This window comes from Anopheles coustani, chromosome 2, assembly GCF_943734705.1.
Source record: "Anopheles coustani chromosome 2, idAnoCousDA_361_x.2, whole genome shotgun sequence".
NCBI lineage: Eukaryota > Metazoa > Arthropoda > Insecta > Diptera > Culicidae > Anopheles > Anopheles coustani.
The window spans coordinates 58634724-58657217 of record NC_071289.1 but is presented as its reverse complement, the minus strand read 5'-3'; the positions used below and the strand labels follow the sequence as shown (position 1 = coordinate 58657217).

Below are 22494 nucleotides of genomic sequence, written 5' to 3'. Positions count from 1 at the left end.
ATATGATTACTTCGACAGCCAAGTATGAAAAAAAAAAACTGTTTGAAAACGAAACCAACAATATTTCAGCGAAATGATTCCCGAATTGCACATATCTTTGGACGCACCATAAGATGGGTTAAAATAGGTTCATTATGCGGCACTAACAAACATTCGGTACAAATTAAAAATATTACTCCAAATGGCAAGTAAGGGGCCACATTCTTCATCGGCTTTGACTCGCTAGCACACATTTACACATGACTATTTAAGTAACCACTAGCAACACGATCGCCCCATTGGACCGCAATCGCATATTCCTTAGGTCATCTTTTTGGAAGACCTAAGAAGACGTTACATGCTGGGTTCTCTAACCAAGATAAAAATGATATCACTGAAATTATATCCTTTTCTTAAGAGAAGGAAACATAAACGATCAGCCCAATGCCTGATAAAATATGGGCAGTGGAGCATTTCGTACATCTGCATACATATTACTGTCTTTATGTTGTTCCTTGTTGTGGTGGCCCACGACAGCCGATCAGTTATGCCGGTTAGAAAATCAGCCCACGGGCACCGGAGGCGAAATCCAATACAGGCCGGACCCTTCAGTGAACGAGAGGACTGACTATCCACGTAACACAAAGGGAAAAAGTTGTACCTCATTAGGGGTAGGCATGACCGAAGACGGTTCGTTACGCCAAAGAAGAATTTATCTTGCTCATCATAGTTTCAAACAGCAGTCTACTTTCTAAATCACAAAAAAGCTGGGAAATCAAATTGAAGGAATATAAAATGAAGAATGTTAAACATCTTCGAACCAGGTTCAGTTGGGGTTCAAAATCAAGACGACGCTCATTAGAAAGCCGCCATCTTTCAGACTGTAATATGACTGGTTGGAAGCCGTAAGAGTGCCGGATTGAGTTGATTAACGGCGGCGATAGTATTCCTGGGCACCCATCTCTTCATCCCGTACAAGAATCTTCCAATGTTTTAGCAGTGGTCTCACTGCATGGAACGGAAAAGGATCATGACGATTTTTGATAGCTTCTACAGTATAACCAGCACTATCTATGCTCTCTATGAAAACGAAAGCTTTAACCGTACCGTAACTTTCATACTTTCAATGCACTATGAGATTATGCAGAAGAAAATGCATTACAAAAGCAGTCAACTAATTATAAACTGCTTGTATCGTGCCCAGTCTAACTGTCTCTGTTGTTGTGCCATTTGCGATGCACAATGCTCCAAAGTTTGGCGGTTTTGTACAATCATTATCGCTACCCAATTTTAAAAATCTACCTATACACCTAATCGTTAAGTTCTACCATAGAATCCGTGCAGCGTCGTTGATCACTGTATCCTTATGCTTATCCTTCCAAACCCGTCAACATGTTAGGGTCGTTTCTGAACGTAACAACTTCAATGCGCCAGCTGCAGCTAACAACCTCAGCAAGCCTAGAGCATAAGGGTGCCTGCTATCCAGCCGTAACGTTAGTAACATTTTGTTCATCCACCGTTCAGAATCACATGGCACCAGCTGACGATTGCGTCTCGAGCTCTTCGATCTCCTGGAGGATCTGTTGTTTTCGTTTAACCTTTTCTAACTGATCTTTATCCGGACGCGGAGCATCAGATGATCGTAACCGTTCTTCGATCACTTCGATTTCGCGTATTTTCTTCCGAAGTTTTCGCAATTTTTTCATCAACTCTTGTGACAGACCGTCCGTTGTTGGCCCGTCCGCTGATACTGGTGACTGTTGGTTTAGTTGTATTGCGGCTGCCAGTGCGCTGAGCTCTTCCACCGCAGCCCCCGAGGTGCTGGTGTAGTTGCTTCCTTCCGATTTATGTTGTGACGCTTTGGAAGGAACTTGTTGCTTGGATTTTACCGGTCGCTCGTCGAGCATAATGTCGGGAAGTTCTGGTGTCTTTTTAGTGCGCCCTCCGGTGGCCTGATTTCCTTTGGCACCACCGGCGTTGGATGTGTTTTGCTTTTCGCTCTCCGCCGCAAGCTGAGCCTTGCGCTGTTCCTCTCGCTGCTGCCGTAGCTTTTCCCGTTCGCGCTTTTCCTTCGCCTTCTGCACGACCTCCGGAGATAAGCCGGGTGGCAGGGTAGGTTTTTGTGAAAACTGTTTGCCCTTGCTTTCGTACAGCGGAACTTCTTCCTGTGGTACATAACCGTCGCGTACGCGGCGCGGCTTGCGCCATGTTCCATCCGGACGCTGTGAGGCTGGGATGAATTTTCCTGATAGCCAAACGTGGATAATGGTTGAAAAAAGGTGTTACTTGTAACAAATGCACGCTCACTGTCTAACTTGTTACCTTGACTATCTGTAGCGTAAGTAGTCATGGCTGCTTTAATATATTTTATGTTGTGCAGCAGTCGGAAAGACGAAGAAGGAGGAGAAAAAAAATCAACCAAACAAACGCACGCACTCGTCGGTTCGGTTTTGCTCAAGCCAGATGCTGCTCTGGATGCCAATGAAAAAATTCACTATCCGCTCTGCACAGCTTGCCGATGCTTATGGGAAGTAGAGTTTATTTTTAAACCCCGCGTTGCGGTCGGTTCTTTAGAGAGGCCGCAAACAAACTTCCAAAGCAATGGTATTTCCGCACGCACTCGCGGGTTGTGCCGCCGAAAAGTACCTATGGCTGGCAGCTCGTTCCGTTCACCTTCACACCACACACGGCACCACCGCAATGGCGCTTTGGAATTTTGAGATACACCAAATACCGGGTGACTGGCGTGAACACGAACGAAACTAAAGCTGGTGCAGGAGAATAACCTATTTTTCACTGTGTATTAATGGACTATTATCCCCTGTGGGGATGAAATCAACCCTCCGACGTCTGATCAAGAACTGAATCGTCGAATCGGAGATTTGGAAACGCCATTTTGACGTCAAACGTCAAACATGACACAACCAAAATATTTACCTTATGACCAAGGTTAGTTGAACAAGCTTGAAACACAAGCTCAGAAAGTTCCAAAAAGTAAATTGATATCTTGGAAAGAAACACAAAAAAAAGATTTGGTCCGCTTCATTTCATTGATAGAATTTAATTTGTACTTAGCTAAACCTGGGTACCCCAATTTCTTGAACTTGGTGCTACGTAAAAAAGGAACGGTTTTGTGCCTGCTAGGTGCAGACCCCCATCCCTATCTACTGACACAAACGTCGCGGTGATTCCTGAAGAATATAGCAAAGCAAAGTTCTCGTAAGTATTTTGCAAAACAGCTGAGAACAAATTTAATAAATATTAACTGCGATACCATTATTTACATCAGCCCCCAGCAGTTGGAACTTTTCTTTGGCATTGAATTTGTTCCACTACATACGGCCCGAAACGTCTTACGCATTGCTACGTTGCAAGTTGAAAGTGCTGCTTCAACTATCGAGGTAATATGTACTATCTCAGGTGAAAGTCCTTTGCGACCAACGTTGCCACTAACTGCTCAGTCTAAACGCAGATCATAACTGCATCCCGTAAAAGATTGTCCCTTTTAAACAATGTGTCCGTAGTGTTTAACCACTGTTTTTATCTTTTTCTCTCCTCCGCTTACTTACAATCCGGTATACGTTGCCCTTGCTCGGCACGATGGTCCTTAACTGTTCACATATATGTACATAAACCAAACTAGAGTCTATCGTACAGGATAACTACTTTTTGAATACAACAGCAATATGGAGAACGTTATCTCAACGGAAGCTGCCACGATTAAAAAGGTATCGTTGTGTAGTTTCTATTCGTTGTGATCTTAATCGACTGTTGGTTTTTCAACCCTGCCTAACCCTTATTTGCACGATCCTATCTTTTGTAGACGGGCCCAAAACATAAGCACTTCATGTGCAATTGCATGCACCTCTGGATTTTATTTAAAAACAAACATAATAACTCTAATCTATTTCCCCTTTAGAAACGAAATCGTTCTCAGAGGAAGCCAAAATCGAACACGGGAAAAAGCACAGAACAACCTATAAAAACGAATGCAGTGGAACAAGTTTCGGCGCATAAGAACGAAAGCAATCTTCCTTCTGCATCTCCTCGGGGATCGGTCGATAAAGGGCAACGACAATCTGCGGCTAAAGAGCAAGTAATCGATGCTGGTCAACTCAACCGCAAACCAAGCCAACGTCGCAAGCGAAAACCGAAGAGTGCAAAAGAAACGACGGACAACGCGACCGTATTAGAATCGCGTACGATAGAAAACACACAATCGATAGAAACAGGAGACCCCCGCGATAAACCTCGTTTAAGAAAAATCTTTCAAGAAATCATCCCAGACTCAACTACGGTTGAGAATATTTCGATCGAAAAAGTATTTCCCAGCTCTAATGTGTTTTCGTTTCACCAAAGTTACTATCGTTTTGGAAAACTAAATACGCCGGAACCGCTTGCTGAGAGGGTGGCTAAGACTGAACAGCAGGTTCCAGACAACTCGTTATACGTGAATTTAGGCTTGCAGGACATTAATCCTGAAGACGTGTTTCCAAGCAACCCCCTGGTTGGTTTAAAACTTATTTCACCAGCAGTCGTAACTCCCACTTTGGAGGAAAACAATTCAAATCAGCAATTGGAGAACACTGAAACGATGAGTGCTCGTCCGGAAAAAACTGATAAAACTCGCGAAGAGATACTTGCCGAGCGTGAAGCAAAGAAGGCGGCGAAGTTGAGCGCAAAAAATAAGAACAAGGACAAGACGGTACTGCCACAAGCAGCCCAGCAGCAAAAGCAGCAGCCTACTAAGGCAAGTGATTCGCCAAAGGCTCCTGTAGAATTATCAAAATCCGGTACAGATGGAAGTATCTGTGAAAAGCTAAAGGAGCTGCACATAAGTGATGGCCCTGTTAAAAAAGAAAAGAGCGATGCAAAAACTGCGACTCAACCGGATTCAGTTGTTACCGGCGAGTCAAAGGAGCTGACAAAAGCGGAACGTAAAGCACAATTTGAAGCAAAGAATCTGTCGCTAACGAAAAAGGGCACTGAAGGTGCTAAACCCACGCTGACGAAAGCCGAACGAAGAGCTATCCAAGAGGCGCAACGAGCCGCAAAGGCGGAAGCACAGCAAATCAAGAAACGAGATCAGGCACCCACATCAGGCGATGTGACGAAGAAAAATGCTGCCAATCAGCCTAAGAGTAATAAAACTGCTACTCAGGCAGTCAAGAAAAGTGTTACCCTCGGTGTCGTTGGTGCCGGCGGACCTCCACGGAAGCACATCGTTAATCTTTTTAACCATCTCTATCAGCCAAAGTTTGCGGCGGCCGAGATTGTGAATTCGCCCTCACTTCATCCGGCTGTTACAAAGCTTGGCATACAGTACGCCGAAGGGTCCGTCGTTGGTTCGAAGGCGCGCTGTCTCGCCCTACTGAAGATGCTGAATCTATTAATCCACGACTACGAAACGCCGCCAGAGAAGGAGTTTGGGCGCAGCTTCGAGGAAACGCTCAATACTTCCGCCTCATTCCTGCAGCGTTGTCGACCATTTTCCGTCTCGATGACTAACGCGCTGCGACACGTGAAAATGTACGCCCGGCAGCTGGATAGCAAGGTGTCCGTGTCGGAGCAGAAAGAGTTCCTACTGGAATCGATCGAATCGTACATTCGGGATCAGATCGAGAAGGCGGAAGAAGCAATTTGCATTTCGGTGCAGGAAAAAATCTTCGATGGGGACGTCATTCTTACTTATGGATGGTATGTAAAGCGAAGTTTAGATACCTCATTTTAATTCATTAAAATAATAGCCTACTTAGTTAAGTGCACTTGATATATTGAGTTAAAAACAACAAACGTCTATTTTAGTTCGTCACTTATAAAACATATTCTGGAGGAAGCGAACCGGCGATCGAAAAACTTCCGAGTCATCATCGTGAATGCGCGCCCACGGGAGGAAGAACACGCTATGCTCGAACAGTTGGTACAGCAGGGTGTCAAATGTACCTGTGTTTTGATCAATGCGGTCAGCTACGTTATGCCGGAAGTAACGAAGGTGTTACTCGGGGCGCACGCTCTCCTCGCCAATGGATCGGTTATGAGTCGCGTCGGAACGGCGCAGATTGCGCTTGTGGCCAAATCTTACAACGTGCCCGTGCTGGTCTGTTGCGAAACGCACAAATTCACCGAACGCGTACAGACGGACGCTTTCGTTTACAATGAAATTGGTAAGAACAGTCCGGCGATCACAAGCTTAATCCTCCTTTCACTGACGGAGTCACTTCTCACGCACAGGAAATCCAAACGATCTCGTCCTTCCACCACGGACGCGCGATCTCTCCGAGACGAAACCAATGTTGGCTGGTTGGGAAACACTCACTTCGCTCACTATACTGAACTTGCACTACGATGTTACACCCCCGGAACTGGTAACAGCTGTCGTCACCGAGGTAGCGATACTTCCCTGTACCAGCGTACCGGTTATTTTGCGAATTAAACCGTCGGATGTGACTTATTGAATGAATCGACGAATCTTATCAAAAACGAGGCGGCGATGAAAATGTATCTAAAGCTGGCTGTAGACGTCACATATTAATCTGTGCAGATCTTTGACGTCTACAGATTTCCTTTGTTCTCTCGTACCCATCGTCTGTCAAACATCCCTCCAGATATCCCGAATATCTCGAGGGATGTTGGAAATAGCTAAGGAAAGGCTGTAGACGTCAAACATCTGTGCAGATTAATATGTAACGTCTACGGCTTGCTTAAAATGCAATTAAATTGACAACTTCTCTAGAAAGAAAAAATATCGAAACGATGGTAAATAACAATATAATAAAAAGCAATTATTACGTTAGAGAGCAATATGGGAACTTCTTGTAATTTTTTTTTGTAATATAATTTTGTTAAGGGCATATACTGTTTATTATCCAGAGAATATTGTTGCTTTTAAGAATCTTGCAGTATTTGTGAGTCAAGATAAACTCCTAGGAACGATCAACATTAATTTTTTGCGGTTATAGTAAAATACTCCAAATGTTTACAGATCGATGTTCTACCTCCCTTCTATAACCAACAAGTAATGAAACGATGTCAAAATTATCGATTGTTATTAAAATGAAGATTCTTTTCCAAACAAAATGGCCCAGATAGTGGGGCAGACGTTAATAATTTTTATTTGGAGCTATTTATATGGAGCTTCGATATTTTTTGGACATCTACAATTTCAACACAAGATCAAGAAATTTAGTTAAATATATTTCAATATGAAATATCTAAAGTTAATAACATAATACGTGCAAGTTTGAGTCAATATAGTTTGCATGGTACCAAACCGAATAAGAATAATAAGCTGATGTGTTAGAAAGAAGGGTTTTAAAAAAGTACAACATAATGTGTACCTAAATTCCAACCCTTTTGATTGATGAACTGTAGTCAGAGTTCCTTTGAAAAAACGGACGATCAGTTAAAACTTGTACATAGTGAATTATTTTCTTTAAAACGCTGCATTGTTTTAACACTATATAAATTAAAACATTTATTAGAAACAATAAAGTACTACAATTTTTTTTAACTCTCAAATGATTCGAAATGCACGGCTATTGTAAAATATGTGAGCATGGATTTCAATCGTTTTTCTCATAACGATTTCAAAAAAGAATCTAGCTTATAATTTAACATTATTTCGACTGTACACCATATGTTGCTTACATTTATTCTACATAGTTTTTATATTGCACTTAACACAACCGCAATCCTGCTGTACCGCCATTTCCTTGCCATAAAGTGCTAGCATTCGGTTTTGTATCGTACGGACTATGCCCGAGTACGCCCGATGCCAACTGCAGTTGTTCGCCTTTCCTTGCACAAGCCGATAAAAACAGCGTACAAATAAATACAGTCGTTCCAGCGACCCACCCTCCACTAGCTGCTTACCATTGTCCGCCAACAATAGCACATCGTACTCGTACGGTTCATCGGTACTGTCAAGCCATTCCTCAAGCAACTCTCTCCAGTTCGACCGGCGGAGAATGTTACTATCCTTCTGTGGCGCACTCGGGGCTTTGGTAGGGGTTTGATAACCCGCTGTTGCTTCTTCAAATTCCCTCACAGGGCTCGGCTCCGGGGTCACGAACAGTGGTTCGTCAATTTCCGGATCGCTACACGTGACGACCATGTTGTCCTTGTTCAGCTCGATTTGCTTCTCCACCTCGAGGCGCAGCTCTGGCGGGAGGGCTTGCAAAAATTTCAGCTCAACCTTTATCTTTTGATCGTCCATACCGTCGTCGTTCACCAGTGGAGTGGTCGGCGTTTTCCACTCCCGTTTGTACGAGGTACCCGGTACTGGAGAGCGGGCGTCTTTTTCGGGCGTCCTCATGATTGACGGATCTTGTGCGCTATTGTTCGCCAGTAGAAGCTGCTGTCGTCGATAGTCGCGAATGGCTTCCTGGCGAATGTCCTCGGGAAGGGCAGCTAGTACTTCGGGATCGAGTCCGGGCGGTAAATTCCCAAGCTCAGCAATGCTACCCGTTGTGGCCGATGCGGTTAGAAATTTTAACATACCATTCTGTACCGTTTGCTTCTGCTCTTTTTTGCTCGCCGTCGTTGCCCATTTTGGAGGCCTTCCCCGTCGACCGCGGGTGCTTGGTTTCGGTGCGTTTCTGGATTTGATCGGCGAATGCGAGCTATTACGTCTGCGTGGTGGGGTGTGGTCTGGAGTGGTAGTATTTCTATTCGCTTTCAAGGGCGTGTTAACGGTGTCGCGAATTGTAACTGGAGCATTTAACTGTTTCTCCAGCCTTCCACGGGATGTGCACGGTTGCTGATCATCGACTTCCAAAACCTTGGTGCCCGTAACAATCCCCCTTCCTCCACTGGATGTCGCAATTTCTGTCTGCTCCTTGAGTTTATTTTTATGTTCGACGTTTTGAAGCATACTTTTCAATCGATTCCCTGCGGCAGTATTCGTTGCCCCTTTAGTTCCTTCGAATTTAGAAATTTGAATTCCAATGCCCCGTAACTCGCAGGGTGGTGCATTGATCGTACGCATCAGCGATAGCACTGCGCCCTCTATCACGACTCGATCGTCCGTGAACTGCTGGAGTGGTTGTGATTTCGTGACGATATCGCACAACCCGTGGCCCATAAATTTGGCCGTCTCAACGGGTGCTTCCGGCGACCGGACGAGCAGCTTCACCGTGACCAATTTTCCCCGCTGTCGCAGCTCGACCAAGCGACGATGTATTTCCTCCGTGAGCTGGCGCATGAATCGATCTACCTCCTGCTCGGTGGTGAACCTAATGCCGTAATTAACATCTACCGATACCGACTTGCGGCCCTTGTCGTATACCAGCGGCCGCTCATCGATCCCACGGCACGCATTATACAACGTTTCGCCAAACTTTTTCCCAAACTCCGTTTGCAACACGTTCCTCGGAATTGTCTGTAAATCGGCGCACGTCACATACGTCATCTGCTTCAGCCGGTGTGAGGTGCTCGGTCCTACGCCAGGCAGGTCAGCAATCGGTATCTCGCGCATGTACTCTTCCGCCTCACTGGCCCGTAGTCGAAACTGACCGTTCGGTTTGGCACGTTTCGTTGCCATTCGCGCCTGCAGCCGATTCGTGCCGATGCCGGCGGAACAAGCACATCCCGTTGCGGTCGATATTTCGTCCCGGACGAACGAAACGAAGTTCATCACGGGCACACCGGTCGATTTGAGTAGCTCCGTTAGATCCACAAACATCTCGTCACAACTGACCGCCTCGATGTCGAGTGTGTACTGTGCGATAGTGTTGTAAAGCTTGTGTGCCACCTCCCGGTATCCATCGAAATCGTACGGAATGGTTTTTAACTCTGGACAGAGCTTCAGGGCAGCGCCAACAAACATGCCATTCTTAACGCCACACCGACGAGCTTCGTAGCTACAGGAAGCTATCTCCGACAGTGAATTGTTCTCATCGATCGACGAGAGTCTCGACTCTATCGGAATGTCCGGTGTTTTGTAGCGCTCACCAAGTCGCTTTTGGTACAGTTCGATCTCTAGCGCACGATTTTGTCCCGGGTGGGACGGTACACGAGCATCCGAGCCACGGGAGTGCGTTACGGCCACAGGAAGTCCACGCAGATGGGGATGATTCCGCAGACCAACCGACACAAAAAAACAATCCATGTCGATATGCATAATGTAGTGCTGATTCGCGGTGCCGCTGAACATGTCGCTCTCCTCGCCCTCGAGCCCTTCACTGCGTCGCGGGAGGTTCTCGATCAGTATCTCACGGGCTGGGAATGAGCCGGTCGATTTATCCCTCAGCTCTGCCACATACTGCTTAAAGCTGGCACCAAGCGTTGCGATGTGGTGCAGTCGAGAATTGTTGAAAAACTCGGTTAAAAAGTTGGGATCTGTTGCGGTAAGCGATTGCTTTGAAGTGGACGGTTTTTGAGGGCTAGGCTTCGATGGAACCACTACCGGAGATTTAACCACTTCGTTAGGTTCGAAAACTTCCGGCGATATATTGAATACTTGGGGTTGTATTTCTTTGGTTGTGCTCGTAGGATCGCATGTCATGGCGTGCTCTTTATCCGTTGTTTTCGCAGCATTCTTGATTGATTGATCATTTACCGGTTGTTCCTCCTGCCTTTCCGTATTAGATACATTCTGTTCCAAATTGGTAAACTGTCTCAGCATACCCAGTACGTTTAAGCACTCCGCCCGGCTAATATCGTTCGGATCGTTATCCTTCTTTGGCACTGGCTTTGCGATATCTGCTTCACTTCTATCGGTGCCACCAGCACTGCCTCCGAGCGACATTTGCCGTTTCGCAAACGCTAACTTTGGTTGGGACGGTTTGTGCTGTGTGTATAGTAGGTATCGGGAGTATTCGAGAATTTTCCCCTCGGCCAAGCAGTCCACAACCCATCGCGGACTAATGATGACCTCCGAAGTGATCGAGCGCACCTTCACATCCGGCAGGATCGATGCGATGGTGTAGGTTGTGTTGGAACGTTTGTAATGGTGGAATACACCACCGTGCTGCATCATGATAAGCTTCAGCTCATCCGCGGAAGGATTGGTATAGCCATTGACGAAGATCGATATCCCGGCGAAAAGGTTCGAAAGCTTTTCACCGACGATCGATGAACTCTGGCGAAACTGATCCTCCAGCTTCGCTTTTTTCGCATCCATATAGTCGCCCTACAAATTGAAGAAAACAGTAGAATTATCCGGTCCATCACCCGGCACTGATTAAAAAAAAGTGGTAGGTAACCTTACCCATCCTTCAAAGCCCGTTTCACTTTGTGGCTTTTCTTTTCGCTTCATTGCGCGGAAGATTTCGAAGAGAAGGAAAAACTCCTAAAAGGAATACACTTAACCACCCCTGATGTGCACATAAATTTATTTAGAAATGTTTTGCAACATTTTGTTTAATCCGCACATGAACTGTAGACCAAAAGTGCGCCCTCGCATTTGTAAATATGTCAAAATATGTCAATAGAGATTGCCAAAGTGATTACTATTCCTAGTGCACCCATGGGTTCTAAAAGTCGGGATTATGAACCTACTCCCACTTTTTACGTTCCGTTCCCGATAGTTCAAAAGTGCAAGAACAAACTTTATGGTTTTAGTATGTGAAATCCATTAGTCAGAGAAATGCAGTGATAAACGTTGTAAAATAGGCGTTATTTTTTGGACAAAGTGTTTTTTTAACAAACATTATTTATAGCAAATCGATCGTAAATTTCAGTTCCTTTTGCAAGATGGATGTCGTGCCGGTTTGTTCCGAAAAATTCTGACAGCTTTCACTTCGCTGCTGCGTTCAAAGTGTATAAATATAGAAGGTGAATTTATGTCGCTTTAGCAGGGGTGCCATATTTGAGAAGTGTTATGTCAAAAGCCCAATCCTTCTCCGATACCCCCCCTCAAAACCCACATGAATACCAAGGTGTATAAATATAGAAGGTGACTTTATGTCGCTTTGGAAGGGGTGCCATATTTGAGAAGAGTTTTGTCAAAAGCCCAATCCTTTTCCGATGCCCCCCCTCAAAACCCTCGTGAATACCTCAGAAGTGTTATGTCAAGTCATGAAATGTCATTTTACACTGGACGACTTCACCTTCTACTATATACACCTTGCATGAATACCCTAGAAGTGTTATGTCAAGTCATGAAATGTCATGTGTAAAATTACATTGCACGACTTCACCTTCTAATTTATACACCTTGGCTGCGTTGTTGCCCGTGTTCGTTGCCGACAGAACTCCTGGAACTAGTGATGAGAAAACTCCAAAATTTCAGGAGCAGATCAGATCATTTGCTCTCAGTCAAAGATCGGATCAGATCAGAAGAGCATAATCGTACTCCAATGCCATGCCGCTACGGGTAATGGCGTCACTAGGATCATAATGGAGCAGATCAGATCACATCACCATAGGTCTGCCGGCAAAGAGCATATTGGATCAGATCAGAACACATCGCCTTACCGCTACGGGTAATGGCGTCACTAGGATCATAATGGAGCAGATCAGATCACATCGCTATAGGTCTGCCGGCAAAGAGCGTATTGGATCAGATCAGAACACATCGCCATAGCGCTACGGGTAATGGCGTCACTAGGATCATAATGGAGCAGATCAGATCACATCGCTATAGGTCTGCCGGCAAAGAGCGTATTGGATCAGATCAGAACACATCGCCATAGCGCTACGGGTAATGGCGTCACTAGGATCATAATGGAGCAGATCAGATCACATCGCTATAGGTCTGCCGGCAAAGAGCGTATTGGATCAGATCAGAACACATCGCCATAGCGCTACGGGTAATGGCGTCACTAGGATCATAATGGAGCATTTGCTCTCATATTTTCGGATCAGATCAGATCATATAATCAAGAGAGCAGATCGGATCATAAGAAGCTATTCCTTCTTCTCATCACTACCTGGAACAGAGTGAAAGAACGAGTGAAGCGAAAAGCACGCTCGTCGGGCTCTCGTCTTTTCACGGTTTTCTTAAACCGCGCGTGCTTTGTGGTCCACAAACGAAGGGTAGCGAGACGCAGCTCCTCCCATCCGTCAAACCCTTCTATTTTTGCTTGTGTACAACAGAGTGGTGCAGCTTCCTCGGAGAACATTCTTTTCACTTCCGAATAACGAACCGCAGCGCAAAAAGGTAAAGTCCGCTGGCAGTGTCAGTCTACGCTAAAAGGACAATCCCTTCCGTGGGTTGTTCTGACTAAACATTTACAATGGTGACAGTGTACATATGCAGTGTACTGCCAGGAATTCTAGCGCTACCGCAACTCCACAGAGTCGTAAACCCCATTAGCACCCACCCTCCCGTTTTCCCTTACCCACTTTCATAAATTTCATTCTTGCTTGCCCTGCTTTGGCCGTGTGTGGGTTGGCGTGTTTCGATGGCGATGTTTTACTGCATCGCAGTTCCGCTTAGTCACAGCGGAAGAAAGTTTTAGGATATAAACCACTGATGCCGTTTTTCTTTGTCTTTCTTTTTCATCTTCCGACAAGATCGCGACAATTCGACGACAAAAGGCGTGTGTGCACGCTCGTGTGTATGTGTATGTGTTTGTGTACGAGGGTCTGTTGGTACCAAGAAACAGTTAGAAAAAGAAAGGGAGCGGCGGCACGCTTGAGCAGCGAGGAGAAAGGGAGAGCGCAACTTGCAGTCGTCTAAGCAAGCCGCTACAAAACGCGGTGCGCCCTCTACAGTTCGCGGAGGGTTTTTTTTGTTGTGCGCGCGACAGCGAAAAGACGTGCTGCGAGCGGTTCGCGCTTGCAAGAGCGAGACCGAGCACGCTACCGTCGGAAGTCAAGATGGCCGATCTGGACGCAGTAAATCTTGGGCTGGATGAAACGGAACGGGACATTGCTGAGGCGCTGGAAAATTCTTACGACACCCGGTCGGAAGCGTCCGCTGATGGCGATGCGGAGGTTGACGGTTCGCATCCGAGCATCAGCTCCGTAAGCTCGGATGAATCCGACTCCGACAGTGACAAGGAGCAGGAGGAGGACGAGGAAGCGGAAGCGGTGGAAGAGAAAAAGAAAAAGAGCGTTGCAAATGTTGCCGGGAAGAAGGCTTCCTCCGGGGTAAAGGATAAACAGGTTGCAAAGAAGAAGAAGAAGAAACCGGCTGCAGCGGATGCGACCGACAAGGATGCGGACGATGCGAATGATGCTGAGGAACAGGGGGATGAGGACGACGAAGAAGACCAAGAAGAGGAAGAGGAGGACGACGAAGACGATGAAGATGATGACGACAACGACGACGATGAAGATGACGACGACGACGATGATGATGATGATGATGATGATGATGATGAGGATACAAGGCGTAGCAAGCGTGCGAAGAAAGTGAAAACAGCATCCGAGAAGGCAAAGAACAAGAAGGTGGTATCGAACAACAAAACTGCCAAGCAGCAACAGCCGGCTAAGAAAAAGAAAACGGTTGTCACGACGACCAAAGAGGTTGGTGACAAGTCGGCAACGGCAATCGAAAAGGCGAAGAAGAAAAAGGGCAAAACCGAGGTCGCACCGGAGACGAAGAAAAAAGCGGCCGGCAAGAAGAAAGGAGACAAGGAAGCATCCGCCTCGGCAGGCGGCGGAGCATCCAGCAATGGGCCGGAAGATGGCGATACGACTGTTGCCAATAACAACAATAGCAACAACACGAGCACTAGCAGCAGTAGCAGCAGCAGCAGCAGTAGCAGCAGCAGCGACGGTGGGGGCAGCAAGAAGGAGGATCAAAAGTCTCGTAGCCGGAGCCCGGCATCCGGCGCACCGGAAGCGAAGCGGAGCCGAACAAAGGCAACCGGCGGCGGTGCGTCCGCCGCGAAGAACTCCGTCAAGTCGTACGATTACGTGACAAAGATAAACTATCTGTTTCGCGAGACGCGATTCTTTTTGATCAAATCAAACAACCACGACAATGTAGCGCTCTCGAAGTCGAAAGGTGTCTGGTCCACGTTGCCACCGAACGAAGCGAACCTAAACCAAGCGTTCCGCGAGAGCCGCAACGTTATTCTGTTGTTCTCGGTGAAGGAGAGTGGAAAGTTTGCCGGGTTCGCCCGAATGGCAGCGGAAGCAAGGCGCGACCTGCCGGCCGTGGATTGGGTGTTACCGCCGGGAATGTCAGCGAAAGCCCTCGGTGGCGTGATAAAGATCGATTGGGTGTGCAAGAAAGAGCTCTCGTTCACGAGTACGACCCATTTGTACAACGCCTGGAATGACGATAAGCCGGTCAAGATTGGGCGCGATGGGCAAGAGATTGAGCCGAAGGCGGCTGAAGAGCTGTGCCGATTGTTCCCCGAGGACACCAGCATCGAGATGACGCCGATTCTGAAAAAGTCCAAGGAAGCATCGAAGCTGATGAAAGAAAAGGCCGCTTCGAAATCGTTCCGCCGGCCGCCTAACTTTTCACGCCCAACATCGTCGTCGTTGCGCAGCCGCAGCAGCGGTGGTGGAAGCGGTACAGGTACTGGGGGAGGAATCGGTCCGATCAGACGCGGAGGAAGACGTATGTATCCCGGTGGTGGCGGTGGCGGTGGAAAATCATCTACCGGCGTTGGAATGGGAAGTCGATCTCATGGGGGAGCACCGATGTTTACCCCGTATCGCAAGGACCGGCACGGGCCTGGGTTAGGTGGGCGTCACGGGGGACACTCGGGTGGCTCCTCGGGTGGTCCACGGATGGGTATGGGAATGGGAGGTAACGGTGGTGACGTTGGAGATCGTGGTGGAGGTCTATCACGCGGAGGAGTTCTCGGTGCGATGCATCATCATCAGGCACACCATCATCGTTGGGGCGATGGATACAGCTCAACCGCGGCCGCCGAAGCATATGTCGCGGATTATATGCGCACCATGCAGAACCAGTTACCGCCCATGCCGTACGCGCCTCCACCCGGCTTTCCTGGTTTACCGATGCCGTATGATAGTCTGCCGCCTCCACCACGATACTACGAGGGGCTACCGATACCCGAATACCCGATGCCACCCGGATCCATCCCGGGCAGTGTGACTGGGGCGGGTGGTATGCCAGCACCACCGCGGAGTCACGCCGCCGCGGCCGCTGCCGCTGCCGCCATGTACGACAAGCGAGCGTACGAACAGTCGATGGAGGAGTTTATGTGGAAGTCTAGCAACAACATGGGTGGAGGAGGAGCAGCTGGCGGGGGTGGTGGTGGTGCTGGCGGTAGTCAAAGCGGAGGGCTCGGCAGCGTGGTTGGCGGGCTCGTCGGAGGCGGAATACCGACCATGAAGGGTCCCCCGCCGCCGATACCGAACCACGGCTACCATGTACCACCGCCAGCCATTCCTCCCATGCATCATCATCATAACATGCACCGGAAGAACGATCGTGGGGACGGTGGAAATTCATCGGATCGTGGCCAGCAGCGTGGGGGCGGTGGGGACCGAGACCGTTCGAATCATCGTGGCGATCGTAATCAGCAGCAGCGCGGAACTGGTGGCGGTGGCGGCGGTGGAGGCGGGCGTGGGTATAATAATCGGGACAGGCGATGATTTGAAGGTAAGTGTTTTGAAAATTGTGGGGAATGCAGGTTGGAAACTGTGCATGTCATTCAGCAGGAAGACCGCGAATCTAAATTTCTCTTGTCTCTGTCCTTTGACATTACAACTACTGGACCGATTGCATCGAATTCGATGCATGACTTTCACATATTTATTGAAATGTCTATTTTGTAATGAAGTCGAAAGAACAAAATACATTTTGGTATTGAAATAAAATATCGGGACCGGGCGATTCGAACTAATTCAATAGTACAAGTATAAGCTAAATTAATCTTGAATATAGTTTCTTTTTGTTCAAGAAACATCTTATGTCTTGTAAGAAGTGGAAATGAACAATGAATAGTTACAAATTTATAATTTTGTTATAAATTTATACTTAGTTCATGCTCGCTTAAAGTGCTCGAATAAAATTTTTTAGGCGTTCCAAAATTTATTCATAGATTCAATAAAATATCCAGTTTGAAGGATAAAATTAACTTCTAAAATAATTCCTTTTGACATTTTGGTATCCATCAAAATCTAAGTAGTTCTAGTATTCATCCTCCTTGCATCATCTGCTAGTTTTATTTATTATTTATTTACGATATAAAAAAAGGATACAAGCAATTTTAAACTATAATGAAATGTTTTACTCATTTCTGTTGGTGCACGGTAATGTTTTAATGTCATTTCTTTTTTCGTTTCTTTACAATCCTGGCAAAACGTCGCAGATTCAACGTTCCAGCAGTATTCCTCGTTCGATCGGTGGGACATTTAGTAACGAGGTCCAGCTCGGATTGAGCATCGAATTGAAAGTGAATCTACTACAACGCAAACATTGTCGCAACCCTAAGGAATCGATGGTGTTTTGAAGCTGGGAGCAGAAAAGGATCAGTGTTCTAATCTGGTTCTATCTTTATTCTGGCTGAACCTGCTGCATCGACGAGGGAGACGATCGATCCGATCACTGTGTGCAATAATCATCAACCCACTCCACCATCATCATCGTTTTGTCACGCTGCCTCCTTTTTGCCAGAGATCCTAAGGCGAAAGTACGAAACATCATAGCAGACAACTTGCGCTCCGTGCCTCGCAGCCATCTACGATCAAATCGATCTAGTGCATCGCCTGCGGGCATCACCTCGCTTCAGCAACATCTTTCACAAAACAGAACTCGAAAGCACATACACACAACACCTACACCGCAACATCAAACATCTCTACATCCACTCCGGGACGTCAGCTGTATTATCCGATTTGTTTGAGAGTGTATTTTTAGGAAGTCAACTTCCAGCAACTCATCGTTCGTTAAACGCGCCACTAGATCACCGTCATGTCGGTGAGACAACAAGTTGCGTTTATACCAGTGTAGTGCAGAAGCTGCACACATGGCAGAAGCATCTATGACACCGTGGGAAAGGCGCCAGCGATCTCTTGCGGCCGGCATATTTCGGAATAGCCGGCGTACCGAAACATCTGGAGCCAAATGCCGAAAGCAGTAGCAGCAACACGGGGATGGCCTAGAGGAGATAGTACGACTCAGTGTTTGTACTACTCCTTCCCGGTTCATCCCCGCTCATTGTATTGGGTTGTGCGCGAGTGCGAATCTTGCATCACAAAATGTGTCCGGTCGAGTGATGTGTTGCGAATTGAAATTGGTTGCGCCGATGAAGATAATCCGTGCACGTTCCTGTGAGTGTGTCTTTGGTTGGTTACGGTGTTCCAAAGTGATTAGATGGTGTGATAACGTCCTATTCTGCGAAAGGTGTTCAATTTTGGGTGGCTAAGATACGGAAACATAAACGTAAAATAGTTTACTTGACGTCTGCTACACCTACAGTCAATGGATTAAAAAAAAAATCTGGAGGCAGTTAGGTACCGTGAAATGATAATTGTGATGATAAAGCTGATGCTGGGTAATGCGAGTTTGGTTAGGCATGATACAAGAAGAGACATTTTAATGATAGAAGAAGGACGTAGGTCATGGTGAAAAGAATGTCTAATTTAAACCCTGTAATCGGGGTATAGAATAATGCCAGTATTTCTTGGCATCACCAGAGGCCGAATGTTAGTGATGATTAGTTTTTTATTCAAAAAACCACCAAGTAATATTTCACCGAAACAAAGACTTCCCTTTTATATAAAAAAACATCTGCGACTGATCGACAACTAACTGCAAGTGTAACAATTAAAACGATTCAAAAATAACAAATGAACTGAATTGGTAACGAGCATCCATGGGAGAAAAGTAAAATTAACGTTCTCTCATTCTAACTAAACAACTATCCTTGATCAAATAAAACCATACTATGGATTATATGACGCCAAACATCAATCGAAACGTTGACACAACATGACAAAAAAGCGTAACGGCTTACAAATGATGATTGCATACGGCCATGCAATAGAAGATTAGGCATGCAGCGCCCCAGGAAAAGGAAAATGTTTATTTTTAAGGGCGCTCTTTGTGATCAACAAAAAGAAATTTGGACGCTATGTTTCTATGCGAAGAATTCGCGGTGGTACAACTCATGCTCTACGTATCATAAATACGCTAAACAGCAGGCGGCAAAAAATCTTCCCATTCTGGTGCGCCGCCTTTAGTTGAGTCGAGTCGAGTGAAATCGCGTGTGGACCTTTTTTTTATAAAGTGTGTGCGTGTGTATTACAAACCTGAACTTTTCCCAACTTATTTTAACACCGAAATGGGCTGAATCATGAATCACATTATCGAATGATCTGGAGGAATTAGGCACAATAGAAAGTATAATCATGTTGAACAAATAAAGAGCATGAGTAGGCAAATAAACAGCGAAACATCCTCCAAACTGCAGTCTCCGTTAGGCATATAACCGTTAGGCACATACAGACCCGAGCTGCAGTCGTTAGGCATACATAGATTTTGGCTTACCACGATTCAGAATTATTGCGTACCATAAAGTTCCCTGCAAACGCGAAATAAGTAAAGAAACAAATCATACAAACCAACCGGAGCCAGAAAATGGCTAAAAAAATGCGTTTAACTATAGTAACAAATGAACTTTCATGTTGCGGTAACACCTTTCTCGTACAGCTACAATACACACAGTATAAATGTATTCAATAAAGTTTAAAAAACAAAACCGTAACCGAAGCCCAACCAACCTGAAATGGACCATTGCCGTTTTGTGACGGCGCCACGAAAATCAAAAGCTCCGGCGAAGCGAGAGAGAGTGAAGTGTGTGCAGAAAAGTGACGCCATCGATCGATCGATCGATATGTTATGCCCTCACACTTTCCCATAACCACCAAGAATTCTACAACCTTCCCTTCAGCTCTCTCCCAGCAAGTGGCGGGGGGCGGGGTTGTTCGACGATAAGGGAAGGTGTGTAGGCGCGAAAGAAAACATGTGTGACAGATCGATGCGTGCGTCGCGGAAGATCGACAATATATGTCGAGTGTGTTTACTGTGTGTGCTACTAGTTGGATGATGTGTCCAGTTGGTTTATTTGTAATCCGGTCCCTTGGTAAACAAAAGTGTGGACACTAGTCCGAGGGACCATCAGAAGGGGGTGGAGTAGCCTGTGAGAGTGTTGTTGGGCGAGCAAGGGAAAAACCACTGCATGGGGAAGGATTTATTCATAACAAAAGAACTTTCCGACGTGTTCCTTTTCCAGTTTTGGGAAATCTACAACTGCGTCTACCCGAATTCCCAATACAAACGCCTACACTATTGAGTTGTGCGTTGGACGGATGTTGATCCTGAGGATAGTTGGATTGCAACTAAAATGAAACACCCAAAGAATGATCTTGCCAACGAAGGTTTACATTAAGCCGACCACCACAAGTGTCGGTGTCTTTTCGCAGTACCCCAAAACAGTGCAACCGTTTAATTTATGCTAAAGTGCTATGAACCGTCTGCCAAGGCCAGACGTTGGTTAGTGGAAGTGTTTGTAGGAAACAAAAAAAAAACCGGCCGGACGGCAACTTTAGTGTGAATCACCGGTCGGTTTATTATTACCAAATGTACGAACTTTGCGTCCCACCTACGCACTACCGATGATGCACACGCTGTACCTTGAAATGTGCATACGTGCCTGCATCAAACACCACGAAACGTGTGTCAATGGCAGATCTCGTGTGATAATCGCAAACGAGTTGCGGCGGGGGCTCTCGCACACACTAAAAAGGCGTTCAAAAAAGGACCCTTTCCTTCCTAAGGACTACTTGTTGCACCATTGCCTCCAGTGTGAACGCCGCCACATGCGGACCCTAAACAACGCTCGTTGAATAAGTGTTTTTTCTCGTCGAGGCGGAAAATGAAAATTGCGGCCACATTTACTTCTCCCCAGTCGATATTGAGCTTGGCCTGTAACTGTGTCAAATGTACAACAGAAGAGAAAGAGAGAGAGAATTAAGAGACTATTCAAACTAATTTTACTGAAACCAAATGCTTTTGTGACAAGACAGACCAATGGATTCCACGAATCCTATAGATACCGATGCATTTATTGATTATATCTATTAGTTCACTTTCCGTGAAAGTGCAGACTGCAACGATATGCGCTTGTGGCGTACTGCTCATCACCATCCTGCCTAACCTGGTTGGGTAACATTTTTCGTGTTCCTCTGTTGCTGTTGTTGGTGTGAACGTTTTTTCGGCAACGACCTCTGGACCTCTCGAGGAAGATAAATGCCCAGATGTGAGACGAAACAACACAAACACACCAAACGGTCCAACATTTCCGACCGACTGGAAGGCAATTTGTATTCTGCTGACATCAAGACGTCAGGGATCACCTGAAGACGGCAGCGATGAACTCTCAACTAATTTTTTTAACGGTCAGATCTAATGAATTATAAAGAGTTTTAATGAATATCGTGAACAGAGGGGCATGTGATAGTAGAAATCAAAGCTAGCCAGTTGAACTTTTTTTATGCAAACGTTCTCAGTATAAACATGCCTCTGTCTACTTGTACATGGTATAACACGTGCCTGCATTTTTATAGTAATTTTGGATCCTTTTGGAGTATTTATTTTACCGTAGCTGACCTAGAGCGAGAAAAAGGTCGTCGACGATGATATACCTTTTAGGCAGGCCAACCTGCATCTATGTTCCTTGTAATGTAACTGATCACATCAAATCTCGTTTGTAGAAGGATTTAAAAATGAAAGAGGAAAAAATCTACCACATCAAAGATACGAATTTGGACTTGTTTTAGTTAATCGTGTTGGTAGAATCTGTGCAACCAGATAAAGATGTCTATCGATGTTATTACAAAAAGCGATATATATATTCATAGATATATACAGATTTATTGATGTTCATCTTGTTGTATTGTTTTTATTTCGACTATATGTTTAATTGGCTGTGAGTTTAATTATAATGTAGTATGGTTAATTAAAATTCTAAAATTTAAAAAAATATTTGAATGGCAGCTGCAGCTGGAGACTCCTAGTTTTTTAGGAGAAAAGTTTTGTTTTTTAAAGGATGTATAACATTGGTTATCATACTAAGTTGTCTGCCAGTTGGGGCACGAATTAGTGCACCCTTGGACAGTGTTGGTTCCAATGCCAACCCGGTTGACAAAAATTCAAATTTTTTGCAGCTGTCATGTAGTACCAGCAAGTTTTTCCATGGCAGATTGCTGGGACTCTTGCTGGAACTACATAGTACCAGCAACAATGTCAATTTCTGTCAACCGGGAACCTTTACAGTGCCTTCCTCTGTAGGAGCTCTCTTGTGCTATTCCAACACACATTAAGAGAACACGTTAGTAAACCCAAGCAAGGCACGCCCTTAGACAATTATGCAATTTTATATTCAATCTTTGAATTTCAGTAATCTTTACCGAACATTTATAGTATCAGTTCTCACAAGATTGCCATTGGCTTAGTTCAAGATTGACAATAGCGCTTGGGTAGGTAGTTCGTGTTTCTTATTGAGGTAGAAGCTGTCTGCGAAACCGAGAAATGAATGTTTATTTGAATTGAGTTGCCTCAATAGAAATACCTTCTACCGGTTGTAGTTTCTATCATGGCCATATCACACTGGTCACCAATAGTGGCTTGGCAAA

At 45.7% G+C, this 22494-nt stretch overlaps 4 protein-coding genes across 6 annotated transcripts; 2 read left to right on the top strand and 2 right to left on the bottom strand.

Annotated features, from left to right (window-relative positions):
* Window positions 1–601: 601 nt before the first annotated feature.
* On the bottom strand, window positions 602–2763 carry LOC131262904 (partner of Y14 and mago). 2 transcript variants are annotated; one of them, XR_009178238.1, is made up of 3 exons: window positions 2302–2763; window positions 1372–2224; window positions 602–1335 (listed from the first exon to the last, which is right to left on the bottom strand). XR_009178238.1 is itself a non-coding variant. In XM_058264998.1 (2 exons), exons 1-2 carry the CDS (start codon window positions 2327–2329, stop codon window positions 1506–1508), a joined length of 747 nt encoding a protein of 248 aa, XP_058120981.1. In that variant the 5' UTR covers window positions 2330–2763; the 3' UTR covers window positions 602–1505. The 2 variants fall into 2 exon arrangements, 1 of the variants encoding a protein (XP_058120981.1); XM_058264998.1 differs by having other exon boundaries at window positions 602–2224.
* Window positions 2764–3285: 522 nt separating this feature from the next.
* LOC131262221 (translation initiation factor eIF-2B subunit delta) lies at window positions 3286–6480 on the top strand. Its single transcript, XM_058264176.1, has 5 exons — window positions 3286–3380; window positions 3623–3707; window positions 3899–5676; window positions 5785–6143; window positions 6211–6480. The coding sequence occupies exons 2-5, from the start codon at window positions 3666–3668 to the stop codon at window positions 6432–6434; spliced, it is 2403 nt and encodes an 800-aa protein (XP_058120159.1). The 5' UTR covers window positions 3286–3380; window positions 3623–3665; the 3' UTR covers window positions 6435–6480.
* A 925-nt stretch (window positions 6481–7405) lies between these two features.
* LOC131261968 (DNA repair protein Rev1) lies at window positions 7406–11353 on the bottom strand. 2 transcript variants are annotated; one of them, XM_058263848.1, is made up of 2 exons: window positions 11189–11353; window positions 7406–11110 (listed from the first exon to the last, which is right to left on the bottom strand). In XM_058263848.1, exons 1-2 carry the CDS (start codon window positions 11234–11236, stop codon window positions 7634–7636), a joined length of 3525 nt encoding a protein of 1174 aa, XP_058119831.1. In that variant the 5' UTR covers window positions 11237–11353; the 3' UTR covers window positions 7406–7633. The 2 variants fall into 2 exon arrangements, with proteins under 2 accessions (XP_058119831.1, XP_058119832.1); XM_058263849.1 differs by having other exon boundaries at window positions 11184–11229.
* Window positions 11354–12869: 1516 nt separating this feature from the next.
* LOC131266409 (YTH domain-containing protein 1) lies at window positions 12870–21745 on the top strand. Its single transcript, XM_058268922.1, has 3 exons — window positions 12870–13081; window positions 13438–16456; window positions 17169–21745. The coding sequence occupies exon 2, from the start codon at window positions 13744–13746 to the stop codon at window positions 16447–16449; it is 2706 nt and encodes a 901-aa protein (XP_058124905.1). The 5' UTR covers window positions 12870–13081; window positions 13438–13743; the 3' UTR covers window positions 16450–16456; window positions 17169–21745.
* Window positions 21746–22494: the final 749 nt, after the last annotated feature.

Bases quoted from the DNA above. Each gene is read 5' to 3' on its own strand.
- LOC131261968 (XM_058263848.1), bottom strand. From the start codon at position 11,236: ATGAAGCGAAAAGAAAAGCCACAAAGTGAAACGGGCTTTGAAGGATGG. The intron at 11,111-11,188 runs GTAAGGTTACCT...TTCAATTTGTAG, and splicing joins AAACGGGCTTTGAAGGATGG to GGCGACTATATGGATGCGAA.
- LOC131262221 (XM_058264176.1), top strand. From the start codon at position 3,666: ATGGAGAACGTTATCTCAACGGAAGCTGCCACGATTAAAAAG. The intron at 3,708-3,898 runs GTATCGTTGTGT...TTTCCCCTTTAG, and splicing joins AAGCTGCCACGATTAAAAAG to AAACGAAATCGTTCTCAGAG. The intron at 6,144-6,210 runs GTAAGAACAGTC...TCTCACGCACAG, and splicing joins TTTCGTTTACAATGAAATTG to GAAATCCAAACGATCTCGTC.
- LOC131262904 (XM_058264998.1), bottom strand. From the start codon at position 2,329: ATGACTACTTACGCTACAGATAGTCAAG. The intron at 2,225-2,301 runs GTAACAAGTTAG...TTTGGCTATCAG, and splicing joins TTACGCTACAGATAGTCAAG to GAAAATTCATCCCAGCCTCA.
- LOC131266409 (XM_058268922.1), top strand. From the start codon at position 13,744: ATGGCCGATCTGGACGCAGTAAATCTTGGGCTGGATGAAACGGAACGG.